The 18,188-nt window shown below is 36.7% G+C and overlaps 1 protein-coding gene across 3 annotated transcripts in view; it reads right to left on the bottom strand.

Annotated features, from left to right (window-relative positions):
- Nucleotides 1–18,188, bottom strand: part of NCAPD3 (non-SMC condensin II complex subunit D3) — a 64,898-nt gene that overhangs the window by 24,721 nt on the left and 21,989 nt on the right. For all 3 annotated transcript variants that reach the window (XM_015072457.3, XM_027036956.2, XM_015072456.3), the window contains exons 15-20: nt 13,804–13,877; nt 12,879–13,013; nt 11,368–11,588; nt 4,102–4,293; nt 3,682–3,779; nt 3,472–3,587 (exon numbers count right to left, since the gene is read on the bottom strand). In XM_015072457.3, the coding sequence (XP_014927943.2) occupies nt 3,472–3,587; nt 3,682–3,779; nt 4,102–4,293; nt 11,368–11,588; nt 12,879–13,013; nt 13,804–13,877 (836 nt within the window). The remainder of the gene's footprint in view (nt 1–3,471; nt 3,588–3,681; nt 3,780–4,101; nt 4,294–11,367; nt 11,589–12,878; nt 13,014–13,803; nt 13,878–18,188) is intronic.

Here is an 18,188-nt window from a genome sequence, read left to right as displayed (position 1 = left end):
TTTTTAAAGAATTATTGCACTTAAGATTTTAATAGGTTGCACAGCCAGGGCAAGAGAGCTTCTGAAATCCATATGCTCTACCCTGGCAAGAAGACAAAGGTTAACTTATGTGAGGCCTCAAGCCTAGAACTGGGCTGGGTGGTTGGACTAGAAACTTTTGGAATAACAGAATCTGGAAGAGAACTGTAATGGTCATCTAATTCTGGGATTCTCTCCACACGGGATTCATATCAAGTTGTTCAGTTTTTCTGTGAACACCTCCAATTACCCAGGACATGTTTTGAGGCAAATCCCTCCTTTGTAGGCAGACCTCTGTATGGCTTTTCTTTGGTTGGCCAAAATTTGTCTCCTTGCAATTTCCAGTCATTGGTCCAAATCAGTTCTCTGTGATGCCAAATAAATTTAATTCTTCTTTCATTTTATGGTCCTTCCTGTATTTTAACTTAGCTAGGCAGCCTATCCCACATAGTTGTTCCCTTCTTGCTAAACACCCAGGACCTTTAGCTGTTCCTTATACAACCTGCTTTGTAATCACCTCATCAAATTGCTCTCCCATCAATATATTCAATTTTATCAACATTTCTCTATAGAGTTGCCACTGGAATTAAATTAGAACATGCTGACTTAGGGGTACCTGGGTGACTTAGTCAGTTAAGTATCTGACCCTTTTTTGGCTCAGGTTAAGATCTCACTGTTCATGAGACTGAGCCCCATGTCAGGCTCCTCACTCACAGTGTGGGGCTTGCTTGGGATTCTCTGTCTCCCTCTCTCTGCCCCTCCACCACTTGAGCGTGCAAAATAAATAAACTCTCTCTTTGTCTCTTTGTCTCAAAATAAATAAACTTTTTTTTTTAAAGAGCATATGACTTAGATTTTACCAATATAAAGAGGACCATCACCCCTCTTACTGTAGACACTATTTCCATTAATACAGTCCAAGATCTCATAGATTTTGTTCAGTAGCCACAAAACACTATTTTTTTAAGTTTATTTATTTACTTTGAGAGAGAGAGAGAGAGAAAGCAGGGGAGGGGCAGAGAGAAGGAGAGATAGAATCTCATATAGGCTCCTTGCTGTCAGCGAGGAGTGTGACGTGGGGCTCGATCCCATGAACTGTGAGATCATGACCTGAGCTGAAATCAAGAGCCAGATGCTTAACTGATAGAGTCATCTAGGTGCCCCAGTCACAAAACACTATTAACTGGTACCAAGCTTATAGCAACAATGCCTCCAAACCTATGTCTTTTCATATACAGTGCTGTTGAGCTAGATCCTGATCATCTGTTCTTTGGGCAATTGTTTTTTGCAGTAAAATATAGAATGTTCATTTATAGAGAAAAGAAAAAGAGAAGTATGTTTAGGGGAAACAACCAGGTCACACAGATTTAAAATATCCTAAGGTTCTGTGGGCGCCTGGGTGGCTCAGTCAGTTGAGCATCCCATTTGGGCTCAGGTCATGATCTCGTGGTTCATGGAGTCGAGTCACGCATCAGGCTTTGGGTTGACATCTTAGAGCCTGAAGGCTGCTTTGGATTCTGGGTCTCCCTCTTTCTCTACCCCTCTTTCACTCGTGCTCTGTCTCTGTCTCTCAAAAATAAGTAAACGTTAAAAAGGTGTTTAAAAAAATAAAATACCTTAAGATTCTGGAAAATCTCAGGGCTTTAGTCCAGTGTCTACTACCAAGGGAAGCGGTATTGCCAAAGCTACAATTGTGGCCTTTTTTCTAACATAGTAATAATCTCTCTCCAGTTCTCAATTTTTATTTTTTTTTAAATGTTTATTTATTTTTGAGAGAGAGAGAAAGACAGAGCACAAGTCAGGGAGGGGAAGAGAGAGGGGAAGACACAGAATCCAAAGCAGGCTCCAGGCTCTGAGCGGTCAGCAGAGCCCAAAGCGGGCCTTGAACTCACAAACCTTGAGGTCATGACCTGAGCCAAAGTCGGACACCTAACCAACTGAGCCACCCAGGCACCCCTCTAGTTCTCAATTTTTAAATGTTAAGATAACTCTGTCTTCCTCACAGACTCTAACAATGATGTAACTAACGACTATGGGCCATTAGTGAGTAAGCCAGTGGCTTCTGGCCCTGACTCCCCCCAAGTACTATAGATCACTCTTCCTCTAGCCAGTGCTGGTAAAGAAAAGACTGGGAAGACAATCAGAGGCCTTAGTTCTAGGCATGGCTCTGCCATTAATCAGATGTGTGCCACTGAGAAATGCGGGATGACTGTTTCATAATCTGCCATATAAATTTCTCCCCAGTTTTCCTATATCATTCTTTCTTTGTGACCACCTTTTTGCTTTGTTTTGACCTGTTTTCTGCTATTCAAATATGCTCCCTACTTAGGTAATGCTCCTTATTTAAAAGTTTTTCTTGGATCAAGAGATAAACGGCTAGAAAAATCAAACAAAACAAGCATCCCTTTCATCAGATGAGCCAAAAGGTACATGCCAGGAAAACACCAGACACCATTTACATGGAAAGAGCTGGGCATTTTTAGGTAAGTACATTTTAACCTGTTTTAAGTCCTAAGCAAAAAAAAGTTATAATATACTTTCTTATTATATCTGTTCCTACAAATAGAAGATGTAACTTATCAAGGAAGGACTCTCTTTAAGGAACTTATATAAGAAAAGGAAGCAAAGGAATGTAGCTGGGTAGCTCAGATGAAGCAAAGGTATTTTTATTCTGGGAACCTTAAATATATTCCAGCGATTATTTAAATTAACCTTTGACTTCTAAAATCATCATTTATCACCCGAGCCCTAAAATTTTTCATTATGATTAGCTTTGTCTAGGAGTATATTTCATGATAAAAATAGAATACATGGCAGTAAAATAATTTATTATTAAAACTGATATGGATACCTTTTTAGGGAGTCAAAGTAATGCTCTCACACAAAACCCTGGTTTGGATTTGTGTGTATGCATCTGTAGAGAACATCAGTTGTAGGCTCCGATAAAGCAAGAGGTGTTAGAGTAACTTAGCCTTCTAGTAACAGGACAGGTATTTTCCAGGAGAATGACCTATCAAATGATCAGAAATCTTCTGATCTGGAGGGAACGCCCTGCCTAGGTGGAGAATCATTGGTTAAGCTTCTTGGATGAGGTAGAAGTGAAGGAGGAGGAGATACAAAGCTATCGTAAGCATCCAGGCTACAACTTGTTAAAAAATAGCTATGCAGTTTTCAATAGAAAATATATGCCCAGAAGGCATGCCTTCCTAGAAGGCACTTGTACCCAGAACCAAGGTGGTGACTTCCTGAGGGAACCGTGTGTCATGAGTAGCCAAGATCTTCTCAGAGAATGTCAACTGCTTGTCACATAAATGTTTCCTTGTAGTATCAGCTGCTGGGGACTACCCATTTCTTATAGGTTCTCCACCGAGAACACTCCTCAAACTTCACAACAGAGTAACATGTCCAAGTACAGATAAACAACAAACATATCCAGGAGAATTTCTAGTGTACCTGTTCCTCCATTGGTGTCTCTGCAGATGCTCTACAGAGTCTTTGCAAAGTATCAACAGCTGAGCTGATCAACTCTAGAGACCACTGGAATCCATTCAGCTTACACTTGACCACATCTAAAAAGAAATTAAAACCCTTAAAATTTAACTGCTTAAAATATATTTAAAGTGAGAGGCAAAGCTTTTTCAAGATTCCCCAATACACACTCACCAGTCACCTTGTCCCGCGTGCTCTTAGGAAGATGCTTTGCGATATGCCCAATAACACATAAAATATGTCCTAAGGTGTTTGGATTGGGATTCTGTTGACTAGGAAAAGGGCATAAGGAATATCAACATACAAAAAAACACTGCCACCAACAAAATACTCTCTGGATTGTTAACACTGGAGGAATGTAAGGAAGCATGGTTTAGGAGTCAAGTTGTAGGAGCACTAAGGCACTTAATTTACTTGGACAAAGGGTAAAACTGAAAGCTTAAAACTGATTCTTATTTTTCATGTTTGTTTTTATGCCAGAATTTAAAGACCTGCGTATACAAACAGTTAGGAAATGCCCACTTCCTTAAGGCATGAGCTTTGTTTCCAAGAATCTTTAGTGTCTATGAACAACTATGTTACAAGCATGCAAACCTGCTGATTTTCTCCCAGGACTCTATTATTTTGGTATAGTCCAGCTTGGGTGATGAGCAAGCAATCTTGGAAAGCAGCATCCAGGCTGGTGCAGAATGTTCTGTGCCAGTGTAGGATATCACATTGTTTATAAAACTGGATGAGAATTTCTCTTTCTTGGACCAGATATGAAAAGCCTTATTTAAATAGCGGCTGGAAAAAAGATGGGAAAGCAGAATTGTAACTGTAAATATACAAAACTGTTCAGAACAGCCCTCAGTGAAAGGTTATCAACTTCTGCTGCTCCAGGACTCCCCTGGCACATGGAAGTCAATGCAGAAGTTCCTGGCTAGTGACATATTTGATAACAAATCAGGTATCTTTAAAATTTTTATTACACAGAATAAGATACATTTATTTCTCCCCTTCTAAAGTATTTCTTTTTAAAGCAAAGAATAAAATTTCGTAATTCACTTGAGACCCTTCTTATCCTCATTCCCTCCCAAATTTCTATACAAACATTAAGGAATAGGTTACCAATAACAAATACATCCACAGTTTATAGGGTTTTAGTGACAAAAAAAAATGTAGACACTGTTGTTTTTTGAATGGAAGGAATGGATAGAAATGGCACCCTAGCATTTAAATATGGTGATATTAAACAAGCTAAACTTTGCCATGACCCACCAATACCATTCAGAAATACATATTTCAAACACTTTAAAAGTAAAACAAACAAACAAAAATACTTCTGGTATATTAAAGTGCTTGTGTTATGTCACTTGTTGTTTTAAGTAATTTATTTGACTTCCTCCCACAGCACTGGATGAGAAAACATTACCCATGGCACAAATGCAGTGTTATGTATCTAAGTAAAGTGAAAAATACACTTCTTCCCACAATTAATTTTCCTTAGACTGCTAGGAACACACATGTGATCACACATGCGCGCGCGCACACACGCTCACACACACCCCAAGACTTTCTCATTAAATGAAAAAAAGAAAAAAAGGAATTCTAAAAGCATCAGAAGGCAACTGTAACAAAATAAACACATCTATATACAATAAGCATGCCCATATAAATTGTTTTAATAAATTATCTATTGTTAAAAAATCTGTCTATAAACATCTAGAGTTTTACTGCTGGTAACTCATAACTCATATACGATTATGGTCCAAAAACAACACATGGAATCAGTAAATATTTTAAAATTTATTAAAAAGAATCACACAAAATATTAAGTAATGTTTACTACAAGACATGAATAGAATGGGGAAAAATTCTCTGAACTTCCAGTTGAAACCTCAAATTTGGCTCTTAGGACAACTCACACCCTTCCACATGAGTTGAACAGTTTCCAAAGCTTCCCTCATTTAGCTTACCCTTCAATTAGCCCCACTGTTGATCATAAGCCACTCCCTACCAAGTCAGAATGTTTTCAATAGAGAGCAACCTGTGTCTTTTGTACAGCACCACTGACCTCTATCCTAGTATCAAAATCAATCCACTATCTTTAGTCTCCATTTTCCATCACCTCTACTAGACATTATTGACCTTGTACTCTGGTCTACTTATTGGATCTCTGTTCTTTTCCCTTCACTAGTTCCTTTTTTCAAATCACTCTTATGGCTGATTTTGAAAAGTTCTATTCTTAGTCCTCTTCTCTTATCTACAACTGAACGCTGGGTGATCTCATCCATTACCAAAAGCTCTCCACTCAGACATGTCAAAGCATTGCAAGCACACATTTAAATTGGGCTCCATCTCCTGCCTCTGCTTTCCATACCTCAGTCAACAGTAATCCCATTGACCAGTTATTTTGGATAGCCTCATGGAGCCTTCAGGCCTCTAAACCTTTGCATTGTTATTTTCTGTCTGGAAACTCTATTATGGCTGCCTGGTTAATTTCTATTTATTCCACTTCTGGGAATAATTCACCTCTTGCCACCATTAATAGCTAAAACAAGGAAAAAGATTAACAAACAAAAACAAAGACAAAAAACTACCAAACTGCTCTATGCCCTCCCTCTTTCCTCCTAAAAGTCTACCAAAACTGTGAATTTATTTTGTCTCTTTCCACTAGACTGTGAGCAACCTGAGTAGAGGAAGTACACTGATCTCTTTCAACCCTCAAATCAAACCTTTACCACTTCTGTACTTCCCCTTGTTAAACATTTTTAAATATACCCCATTCTCTTCATGCCCACTGCTTATCCTTGATGCAGGCCCTCATCACCTTTAACTTAAATCACTTCAGTGGTAGCCTGTTTTCTTAGATTCTAGTCAGCTCCTGGTCACCCAACATAAGCACCTTTGCTACCCTTCCTGTGAAACTGAATAGAGGAAACCTCATTGGCAGTGGAGCTGGGAGGCCAGCATGGCGAGCTCTCATGCCTACCACTGGTCATCAACTGCAAACCCAAAAGGAAGGGATAGGACTCCCATACCCAAGAGGAACAAACAAGCTGCCCTTTACTACTCCAGCAAAAGGAAGGATTTCTTCTTGCCCAGCAACAGCCCAGCCAATGAGAGTCTGTCACAATTCTGCCATTGAGAAACCATCGCCACCTTGAACTCTCACTTTCTTTCAATGGACTTTTCTTCAAAGCAGCCCCTCCCAACTTTCTCTTTTTTAAGAACAGTTCTTTCCTTTGATTTCCAGATTTTCTTGTGGTTTGTCACAGTGTGCTTGTTTCCAATTGCAATTCTGTGCTACTTCCATATAAACCCATTTTGCTGGTAAAATAACTGGGTGTTTTATTTTCAAGATTAGCACTTCCTAAAACATAAAACCCTGTATTACCCATCCACTTCATATTCACCAGCAGCCTCCCCCTGCCCACTCTGTTTTCTCTAAAGTCAAACTTCTCAGAATGCTATGTTACAACTCTGCAGTATCTGGGCTCTGCTTAACTTCTCCAGTTTCATTTTATATCCAGGCAGCCCCATTTCCCCAGCAGTGAAATCCTCTGGCTCCTGAACAGTGCACACTGTTTATGCTTCTATGGCTTTGCACCAGCTGTTTCTTTTACATGGACATACCCTTTTGCCCCCTTATGAAACTTCAAGATTCAAATTCAAAATTCATCTGTTCTGTGAAGTCTCTTTTCCTGAACATTTGCTGATGTTTCTAGTTACTTTCTGTTTATCAAAGAACAAGTCACAAATTTTGTTTACAAATGTTTATAGAACTCTATTCTGCTAGCCCTCACATTTCTTAATACTCCTTTTTGAAAAATTCATTCCCAAGTTCAGTGGCTCTCATACTTTTTCATTTATGGGTGCTTTTTTTTTCTTTTTCTGGGCACTTTTGAACTCAAAACCTACAGACCACCTTGAAGAGCTTTGGTTTTGTGGGCCATCATATCTATTAATATTTGTTGTGCCAAAATTAAAACTGAGAAATTTAAAAATATTTATCTATTAATCTAAAAATAATAATAAGCCAATTACATGTTAACATAGATGCACTGCTTTACAAAAAAAAGTTAACAATCTTTCTCAAAACAAAATAAACTTGGTGAAAAGAGTGTCATTGCTCTATACTTTCATAAATCTATTTAAAGTCTGGCTTAAATAGAAGACAGGTGGATTACTGTAACTGCTTCTGCATTCAATTTGCTTCAATATCATCACACGGTTCTGGAAAACTGTACTGTACTTCTGTGAAAGAATAAAAGTGAAAAATGGCATATATCACCTTAATATTATGATCAAAACAGTCTGAGCTCATGAATCCATCCATTACACTTTGAGAATTTGTACCATAGCTCATTTTCTATAATGGCTATTCCAAAACTTCTTTGCACTTAAGACCCTAATTCTATACTCTCCTTCCTAACTTTGGGCAAATATTTTTTTTTTTTCCTTGTGTTAAAATAGATAATAGAGTTTTTACCATTTTAACCATTTTCAGGTGTACAGTTCAGTGGTGTTAAGCACATTCACACTGTTGTGCAATTATCCATCTCCAGAACTCTGTTATCACCTCATACTGAAACTCTGTACCCATTTAACAGTAACTCCCCATTGCCTTCTCCACAGCCCCTGATAAGCACCTTTCTACTTTTTGTCTTTAAGCATTTGACTATTCTATATATCTCAAATAAGTGGAATCATCATTAATTGTCCTTTTGTATTAGGCCCATTTCACTCAGCATGTTTTAAAGGTTCATCCATAGTGTAGCATGCATCAGCATTGTTACTTTTTTAGGCTGAAAAATATCCTGTTGTATGCATATACCACATTTTGTTTGTCCTTTCACTCATCCATGGACAGCTGGGGTATTTCCACCTTTCTGGCTACTGTGTACAATGCTCTGACACTGCTGTACTGAGTAAATATTCTATCACTGTACTGAGAAGAGAAGGCGAGGAAGCTCTAGCGTTCATATGATTTCCTCCTTTGTACTTTTCTTCTTGTATTTGTTTTTTCAATGTTTATTTTTGAGAGAGGGACAGAGTGCAAGTGGGGGAGGGGCAGAGAGAGGGACACAGAATCTGAAGCAGGCTCCAGGCTCCTAGCTGTCAGCTCAGAGCCCGATGTGGGGCTCTGACTCACAAACTGTGGGATCATGACCTGAGCTGAGTCGGACACTCAACTGACTGAGCCACCCAGGTGCTCCCCTTCCTGTATTTTTTTGTTTCGTTTTATTTCTGAAGTTCTCTCCTTCTACCTTATAAAGTGAGTCCTTTCATATAATATTGTTCTTTTTCAGAAACTCCACTAAGTATTCCTTTCATTCATCCTCAGTATTTTCTATCTCCCCCTTTCCTTCTGACTTCAAATATATATAAGCACATTCCCTTATGTGAAAATAAAAAACAAGGCCTGCGAAGGAAACTATGGCACATCTTAATTGCAGGTAAGCTAAAGACCTAAACATAAAAGGAAGAAAGAAAAAAACAAACAAACTTCTAGATTATATGGGAGAATATATGACCCTGAGGTAGGAAAAGACCTTCTCTAAAAAATATATTAACCATAAGGAAAACCACTGACAAAATGAACTCATCAAAAGATACCATCAGGAGAGTAAAAAGGCAAATCATGACGTAGAAAAGGACATTTGCAATACATATAACAATGGCTTGTCTACAGAATATATAGTGAACACTTTCAGATGAACAAGCAAAAGAGTGACAGTCTAAAAGGAAGGCCAGTGGGGCACCTGGGTGGCTCAGTCAGTTAAGCGTCTGACTTCAGCTCAGGTCATGATCTCACAGTCCGTGAGTTCGAGCCCCATGTCAGGCTCTGTGCTGCCAGCTCAGAGCCTGGAGCCTGCTTCCGATTCTGTGTCTCCCTCTCTCTCTGCCCCTCCCCTGCTCATGCTCTGTCTCAAAAATAAATAAAAACATTAAAAAAATAAAAATAAAAAAATAAAAGGAAGGCTAGAGACCTGAGTAGGTAATTCATAAATGTGAACATTATAAATCCCACACCTACTAGAATGCAATGTAATTGGTATGAACCCTCTGGAAAACTTCCTCGCAGTATCCATTAGAGGTGCCTAAAAATGTACTTAACAACACTGTTCCTGGGTATATACCCAACAGAAATGCATGTACCTGTGTATCAACAGATGTGTACAGGAATATCCATAGCAGCATTATATATAATATTTTAAAAATTGAAACAACTCAATTATCTATCAACAGAATGGATAATTATGTTTTATTCATAAAATCATACACACACACACACACACAACTGCAATGAAAGTGAATATGCTATAGCTACACACGATAACGTGAATGAGCCTTCTATTGCTTTGAGTATTAGGAGTCAGATACACAAAGAATATATACCACATAATTCCATTTATATAAAGTTGTAGAACAGAGGAAACTAATCACAGCAGTGGTTACCTTTGACAAGGGAAGGACAGTGATGGGAAGGAGTGTGAGGGTATTACTTGGGCTTAGCAATGTTCTATTTCTTGACCTGGGAGGTAGTTACATGGGTATATTTTCTTTTTTATACTTACTGACCTATGTACTGACCTACTATACTTTTCTATGCATGTTATATTCCAGTATAAAAGTTTTATAAAAATAAAAATAAATGAAATAAACCTCCCAACAGCATCTCATGAGCTATATATATAGTAGGCCTCTCCTGCTTTTTTGTGAAGAATGGCTACTACTTTTTATGCTGAATTTTAATATGTTGGGGTTGCTTACTGAGATGTCCCTAAGAAAATCAAAAAAGTAAGTGATTCTATTGCTAGCTAAATTCTCCTCTCTTCTAAGAATTTCAGCCAAGCATATAGCTGGTACTGAGAAAATATTTAATGAATGAATATGCTTTCAGTCATAGTGTTTTAATACAAAAAGGGACCTGAAGAGATCATGTAATCCAACTGGCTGCTCTTACAAATGGGAAAACCAACGTTCAGAGAGATTAGGTGATTTTTGCCAGGACCACAGAACAGTATTGTATGATCAAAAAAATCTATTACGTTTCTATTGTATGATAATTCCTCCATAACTACATGTAAATAAATAGGAAAGTGTTTCCTACATGATAAAAAAAAGGAAAAAAATAGTCAAACTGATTGTAAGATTACTGCAATATAGATTAAAATACACCGTTATAGGTGCTAACTCCTCATTACAGTGTTCACTGTATAGTGTACACTCGGCAAATGTTATCTAATGGGAAAGAATACTGCAGTGGTATTAAATCAACTAATCCAATAAAATGTCAGAAGTTTAATTTCTAAGAACTAAGAAGTCATCTTTCATAAAAACTAGTATTATGGAAAGTTAAAATTAATACATCATATCCATCAGTGCTTTCTGCTATATATTAAGACATCAATTAAAACTAAAATCACTCAGAGAAAAGCAGAGGAGATCAAAGGCTTCACAGAAAATTGCCCTCATGAAAATGCTAGATTTGAATTGGGTCAAAAAAAAAAAAAAGACCAAAATTGAGTCTTCACATATATTAAGTAATTTGGAAAGCTGATTTGCCAAGATCAATACAGAAATATTTTTAAAAATAATGTTTATTTTTTTATTTTGAGAGAGGGTCAGAGAGCGTGCACATGTGCAAGAGGAGGAAGGGCAGACAGAGGGAGAGAATCCTAAGCAGGCTCTGCACTGTCAGCACAGAATCCTATGCAGGGCTCAATCCCATGACCATGAGATCATGACCTGAGCCAAAATTAAGAGTCATATACTAAACTCACTGAGCCACCCAGGTACCCCTAATACAGAAATTTTAATAACAACTTTTATGGCTTTCTATAAGGAAAACAAATCACACAATTAACATACCTCAGTTCCTGGTTTTCTGTACTAAGGAGAGTAAGAAGTGCCCAAGCCAGTACCTGGCTGTTGTCTCCAGTATGGAATTTATTATAATGCTTAATGTTCTGCAACAGGAGCTGGTCAAGGCATTCCAGAGCCTTTTCCTGCACAGTGCTCTCACAGTCCATCACAGCTGGAATGATCCCTGTTAGCCAGGCTTTCTGTATCTGGACACATCCAGGCTGGGCCTTAGGAATTAAACATCATGAAATCATAAAGAAGTCTGATGCTAGCAGAAGTCTAAACATGTATCAGTGAGGCTGTGGTCAATGTTTTGAGACTTGTGTGTGGTCACACACACAAGTACAAATAAACAAGTGAAAAAAAAAATCAACACTTGAAATATATATTAAAACAAAGTTCAATCTCCAGTTACTGTATATCAGTGAATACTGAAATTTTAAACTTAGACAGTCATTACTGTATTATTACAGTAAATCAGCACTTTTTGGTAATTAAATTATTTTTATTAATATTTATTTATTTTTGAGAGAGACAGAGTGAGTGAGCAAGAGCCAGGGAGGGGCAGAGAGGAAAGGAGACACAGAATCCGAAGCAGGCTCCAGGCTCCGAGCTGTTAGCACAGAGCCGGACGCAGGGCTCAAACTCATTAACGGTGAGACCATGACCCGAGCCAAAGTCAGACGCTGAACCAACTGAGCCACCCAGGTGCCCTGATAATTTAAGATCAAGAGCAAATAAAAAATATTTATCCCAAAGAGAAATTAAAATAGATGCTGACAGAGGAAGTCAAAGTATGCATTGTTTAATGCTTTCTATCACAAAATAAACAGGCTTTAAAAATTCTTCAAAAGCTCATTATTTGGCAGACGTAAATTATATATTGGATTAGTGGATCTGCTATTTTGACAGTATCATCTAATAGGTCTTAATGTTCAAAAATTAATCTAGGCCTCTGGCCTAACCAAATCTATTTTACCACTCATATTTCTATGTGAGATTTAAGCTGAAGTCAAGAAAAGGCTAATCACTAGCATTCTCTAGCATGAGTCCATAATTATATCAACATGAGACATAATCACATGTAATTGAAACATACCTCTTCTCTTCCACTGTATAGTCCTTCAGTAGACCTGGTAGAATTTCCAATAGTCAATTTAATATTTTGCAAGAGGCAATTATTAGGCTGAATTATTTATTTATTTATTTACTTACTTATTTATTTAGTGTGTGTGTGAGAGAGAGAGAGATAGAGAGAGAGAGAGAGAGAGAGAGAAAGAGAGAAAGTTATACATGTGTGAGAAGGAGGAGGGGTGAACAGGGGGCAGTGTAGAGGGAGAGGGAGAGAGAAACTTAAGCAAGCTCCACTGGGCATGGAGCCTAGACACAGGGCTCGAACTCATGACCCTGAGATCATGACCTGAGCCAAAATCAAGAATCGGGCACTTAACCAACTGAGCCCCCCAGGCACCCTGTATGCTGAATTATTTTTAATGTAAAAACACACTGTCTCTCACCATGAGAAGTTCAGTAAGAGACTGTAAGGCCTGCTTTCGGACAGACACTGCAGGGTCCCGACACTGGTCCTGCAGAAGCAATAGCTCTTCTTTCATACCCAAGATGTCACAGTGTTTCAAAATACTCACTAATACCTAGAAGAAGCATATGTAACATGAATTATGTATAGAAAAAAGACTTATGTATAGAAAAAAGACACACTGTAGACAAAAATAAGACTTAAGTCTGTGGTTCTTAACATTTCTGAGGTACAGATCCATCCCTCCACCCAGTAACATCCCACCTTTTCAGAATCTGATGAAAGCTCAGGCCTCTCTCTGGAGAAAGTCTGACATACATTTATATAAACAAGTATTTACAAACCATTTTGGGGGTTACATGCACCCTATTAAAATTCATTCATGGTCCCCAGATTAAGAATCCCTATTCTAAAATGAGAAATTAAGAATATAAATATGTAATTCTTTTAAAAATTTTTGTATTAAAAAAAATGTTTTAATGTTTATTTTTGAGAGAGAGAGAGAGAGACAGAGCACAAGTGCGGAAGGGCCATAGAGAGAGAGAGGGAAACCCAGAAACTGAAACAGGCTCCAGGCTCTGACCTGTCAGCACAGAGCCTGTCCCAGGTCCTGAACTCACAAACTGCAAGATCACGACCTGAACCAGTCGGATGCTTAACCAACTGAGCCATCCAGGTGCCCCAAAATATGCAATTCTTAAAGTCAACAACCCAGCAGGAATTTTAAAAACAGATAAACCTTTTAGTTCATCTCTGTAATTTATACATACAATGGGATCAAAATGAACAAATGTTAGGTGAAAAACAAGTTAAATAATGAGCATGGCAAAATTTTTATGAAATATTTCCAGATTTTTAGTACTTGAAAAAAGAGCACATTCAAGAATACCTAGAAAAACTCACACCTGGAGTGCAGACTTCCGGACATTGGTCTTCTCATCCCTGATTCTCTTTTTCAGCATTCCCATGACACATCTCACTGCTGAGGAAATACCAAAGAATCATTATACAGTCTGAGAAAAACTATATTTATAGCATCTAACATCTCACCACACAGTTCTGAGAAAATACTCTAAAAAACTGACTAATTAGCTTGTTTTAAATCCTGAGAAATCTGAGTATGAAATAATGTAGAAAAAAAAAAGAAAAGTCAAATAATTAGGTATTCAATAATGCAATAGGGCACAGTATTATAATTTTAAAAGGGCACAAATTCTGAAATATTAAAAATTCAGTTTTAAATCCTGGCTCTTACATCTAAAATTCTGAATGAATTATTTGGCTCTTCTATTTTATTTAGCTACAAAAAAGGAATATCCAAATCATAATTTTTTTTTAAGACTAAAGATAAATAGCAGCTTTAAAACTTTTTTTTTAATCTTTATTTATTTTTGAGAGAGAAACAGTGTGAGCAGAGAGGAACAGAGAGAAAGGGAGACACAGAATCCGAAGCAGTCTCCAGGCTCTGAGTTGTTAGCACAGAGACCAACACGGGGCCCAAACTCACGAACCGTGAGATCATGACATACATGAGCCCAAGTCAGACGCTCAACCAACTGAGCCACCCAGGTGCCCCTAAAACTTTTTGATCACAGGCCCCTTTACACTACTAAAAAATCACTGAAGACTTCTAAGGGCTTTTTTGGTAAAAATCTCCAGTAAAGAGATTTAATAGTTCATTTTAAAAAAGGAAGATATGCCACTATGCACAGTATATTTTTAAATAAAAAATAACTATATTTCCCCTCCAAAAAAAATTTAGTGAAAATAATAGCACTGTTTTACATCTTTGCAAACTCTTTAATGTCTGGCTAAATAAAAAACATCTAGATTCTCATCTCTACTTCAAAATCATAATGCTGAAGAGTACAAGTCTTGATATTATTATGAAAAAAAATATTAACTTCAAGGACCTGCTAAAGGATATTATGCTATTATTATGCAAACAATATTAATTTGAAGGATTGGCTGAGAGAAGCTAAGGGATCCCAAACTACTTGGAGAGCCGCTGATGTATAAGGAAGTATGTTACAAAACGAAATAATGGGAAATAGAAAACGTCAATGAAATCAAAAGTAGGTTCCTTGAAAAAGATAAACAAAATCAACAAACTTTTAGCTAGACTAATTAAGAAAAAAAATAGAAGATTCAAATTGCTAAAATCAGGAAAGAATGAGGAAACATTACTGCTGCCATTACAGAAATAAAAAGAATTTGCAAAGAAATACTATGAAAAATTTTATGTTATATTAAGTAATCTGGATGAAATGAACAAATTTCTACAAAGATAAAAACTATGGACATTGACTCAAGAAGAAATAGTCTGAATATACCCATAACAAGTAAAGAGATTGAATTGGAAATCGAAAACCTTCTCACACATGTACAGAAGTCCAGGACCAGATGGCTTTACTGGAGAATTCTACCAAATGTTAAAACAAATATGAGCACCAATTCTTCATAAACACTTAAAAAAACGGTAGAAAACACTTCCTACCTCATTCTATTAAGCCGGTATTACCCTGAGAGCAAAACCAGATAAATACATGTCAAGAAAAGTAAATGATAGACTAAAATCTCCTGCAAATACACACATGATATCTTCAACAAAATATCAACAAATCAAATCTAGCAAGATGCAAAAAGGATTATATACCATGCTTGGGATTTATACCAGGAATGAAATCTTGGCTCAACATATGAAAATCAATGTAATAAAAAACCACAGCAATATAATAAAGGACAAAGACCGCATGATTTTCTCCACAGATGAGGAAAATGCATTTGTAAAACCCAACACCATTCCATACTAAAAACACTCAACAAACTCAGAAGAGAAGGAAACTCTGTCACACTGATAAAAGCCATTCTGAAAAAAACTCACAGCTAACATCACACTCAATGGTGGAAGACTGAAAGCTAAGTACGGAAGAAAGACGAGGATGTCTGCTCTCCCCAATTCTTTTCAACATTGTACAGAGGTCCTTGCCAGGGAAAGTAGGCAAGGAAAAGACAGAAAAGACATCCAGATGGAAAAGAAAGAAAAAAAACTCTGTTCACAGATGGCATGAGCTTATATACAGAAAATCCTAAGGAATCCACACACACACAATTAGAGCTAGTAACAGATTTAGCAAGGTTGCAAGACACGAGATCAAATCATCAAACATCAGTTGTAAAAACTAGCAATGAACAATTAGAAAATGAAACTAAGAAACCAATGTAACTTATTATAACATCAAAAAGAATAAAATTTTAGGAACACGCTTAAAGAGCAAGAATTGTACAATGAAAACTGAAAAACATCAGTGAAACAAATTAAAGAAAATCTAGAGAAAGGCATCCCATGTTCATGGACAAAAGGGCTTAATATTGTTAAGATGGCAATACTCCCCAAAGTGATCTACAGATCAATCCTTACCAAAATCCAAGCTGTTTTTTTTTCCCTTTCAGAAACTGACAGGTGATCCTAAAATTCATATGGAAATATAAGAAAAACAGAATAGCCAAGTCAATCTAGAAAAACAAGAACAAGAATGCAGAGCCTACACTTCCTGATTTCAAAATTAGTATAAAGTACCAGTAATCAACACAGTGCGGTACTGCCATAAAGAAAGACAATGGAATGTCAGTGGAAGAGAACTGAAAGTACATAAGCTCATGTGTCTATGGTCAACTGATTTTTGACAAGGGTGACAAGAGCATTCAAAGGAGAAAAAAGTCTTTTAAACAAATGGTGCTACATCAAACTGGATATTCACATGCAAAAGATGGACCCCCACATCCCATTATATGCAAAATTTAACTAAAAATTGATCAAAGAGCAAAACATAACAGCTAAAATTACAAAACTCTGAAAACATAAATGTAAATCTTTGTGATAAATTAGGCAGTGATTTCTTAGCTATGACACCAAAAGCACAAACCAGAAAAAAAAAAAAAAATTGGATAGCTAGATTTCATGAAGGCTAAAATGTTTCATGCCTCAAAGAACACTATCAAGAAAGTGAAAATTTAACCCTCAGAATGAGAAAAAAAAGATATTTGCAAATCATATATCTAATAAGGAATTTGGATCCAAAATATATAAAGAACCCTTTCAACTCAAAAATATAGACAAATAATCCATTTTAAAAAATGGGCAAAGAACTTCTCCAAACAAGACATATAAATGGTCAATAAACACATGAAAATTTGCTTAACATCATGAGTCATTAGGAAAATGTAAATCAAAACCACAGTGAGAGACATACTTCACATCCACTAGGATGGCTACAATAAACAGACATGACAAGTGCTGGTAAGGATGTGGAGAAATAAGATTTATTACACATGCTAGTGGGATTGAAACATGATGTGACCACTCCGGAAAACAGTTTGGCAGTTCCTCAAAATGATAAAGGTAGAGTTAGCACATGACCCAGCAGCAGTTCCACTCCTAGGTACACACCCAAAAGGAATGAATATTTACATACAAAATTTGCACAGGAATGTTGATAGCACCATCATTCATAATCGCCAAAAGATGGAAACAACCCAAGTCCATCAACTGATAAACGAACCTTGAAAATGTTATGCTAAGAAGACATCCACAAAAAAAAAACCTATTGTATGCTTCCATTTATGGAATGTCAAAAACAGGCAAATTGATAGAGACAGAAAGCTAACTCGTGATTGGCAAAGGCTGGAGGAGGGGGAGAATGGGGAGTAAATGCTAATGAGTACAGGGTTTCTTTTTGGCAAAGGAAATATTCTGAAAATTGATCAATTTTGTGAATACACTAAAAACCATTAAATCATAAACTTTATTTAAATGGTGTTTTATGGTATGTGAATTACATCTCAAAAACAAAACAAAAGACCCACCACAAAGAAAGCACTTAGCACTTAAGACTGGAGTCAACACATTCAACATTTTTCCAGAATAATTTTTTTATATTTTAGAAACTCGGATAATATATAAATTGAATTACTGCTCATAATTTGAATAACACATGCTAATATCTAGCCATATAAATCCAATTCCATGCTAATCTTTCAGGTCAAAATAAATAATTATCCTCATGACACTTTACAGATTGACGTCAGTACTTATCTCACACCTTACTATTGTATATATATATATATAAAAATATGTAAAATCTGTATACATGTATATTTATTATTCCCATTGCTCCCCAACAGATAGAACTATGTTTTATTAAAGTCAGTATCTACAATGCCTAGCACAGATTAGAAGGGACCAAATAAATGTTAACAGAATAAATTAATCTAATTATATAATTAAACC

This window comes from Acinonyx jubatus, chromosome D1 (assembly GCF_027475565.1).
Source record: "Acinonyx jubatus isolate Ajub_Pintada_27869175 chromosome D1, VMU_Ajub_asm_v1.0, whole genome shotgun sequence".
Taxonomy (NCBI): Eukaryota; Metazoa; Chordata; class Mammalia; order Carnivora; family Felidae; genus Acinonyx; species Acinonyx jubatus.
Note: the sequence above shows the minus strand (reverse complement) of the source record. Positions and strands in the feature narration are given on the sequence as shown.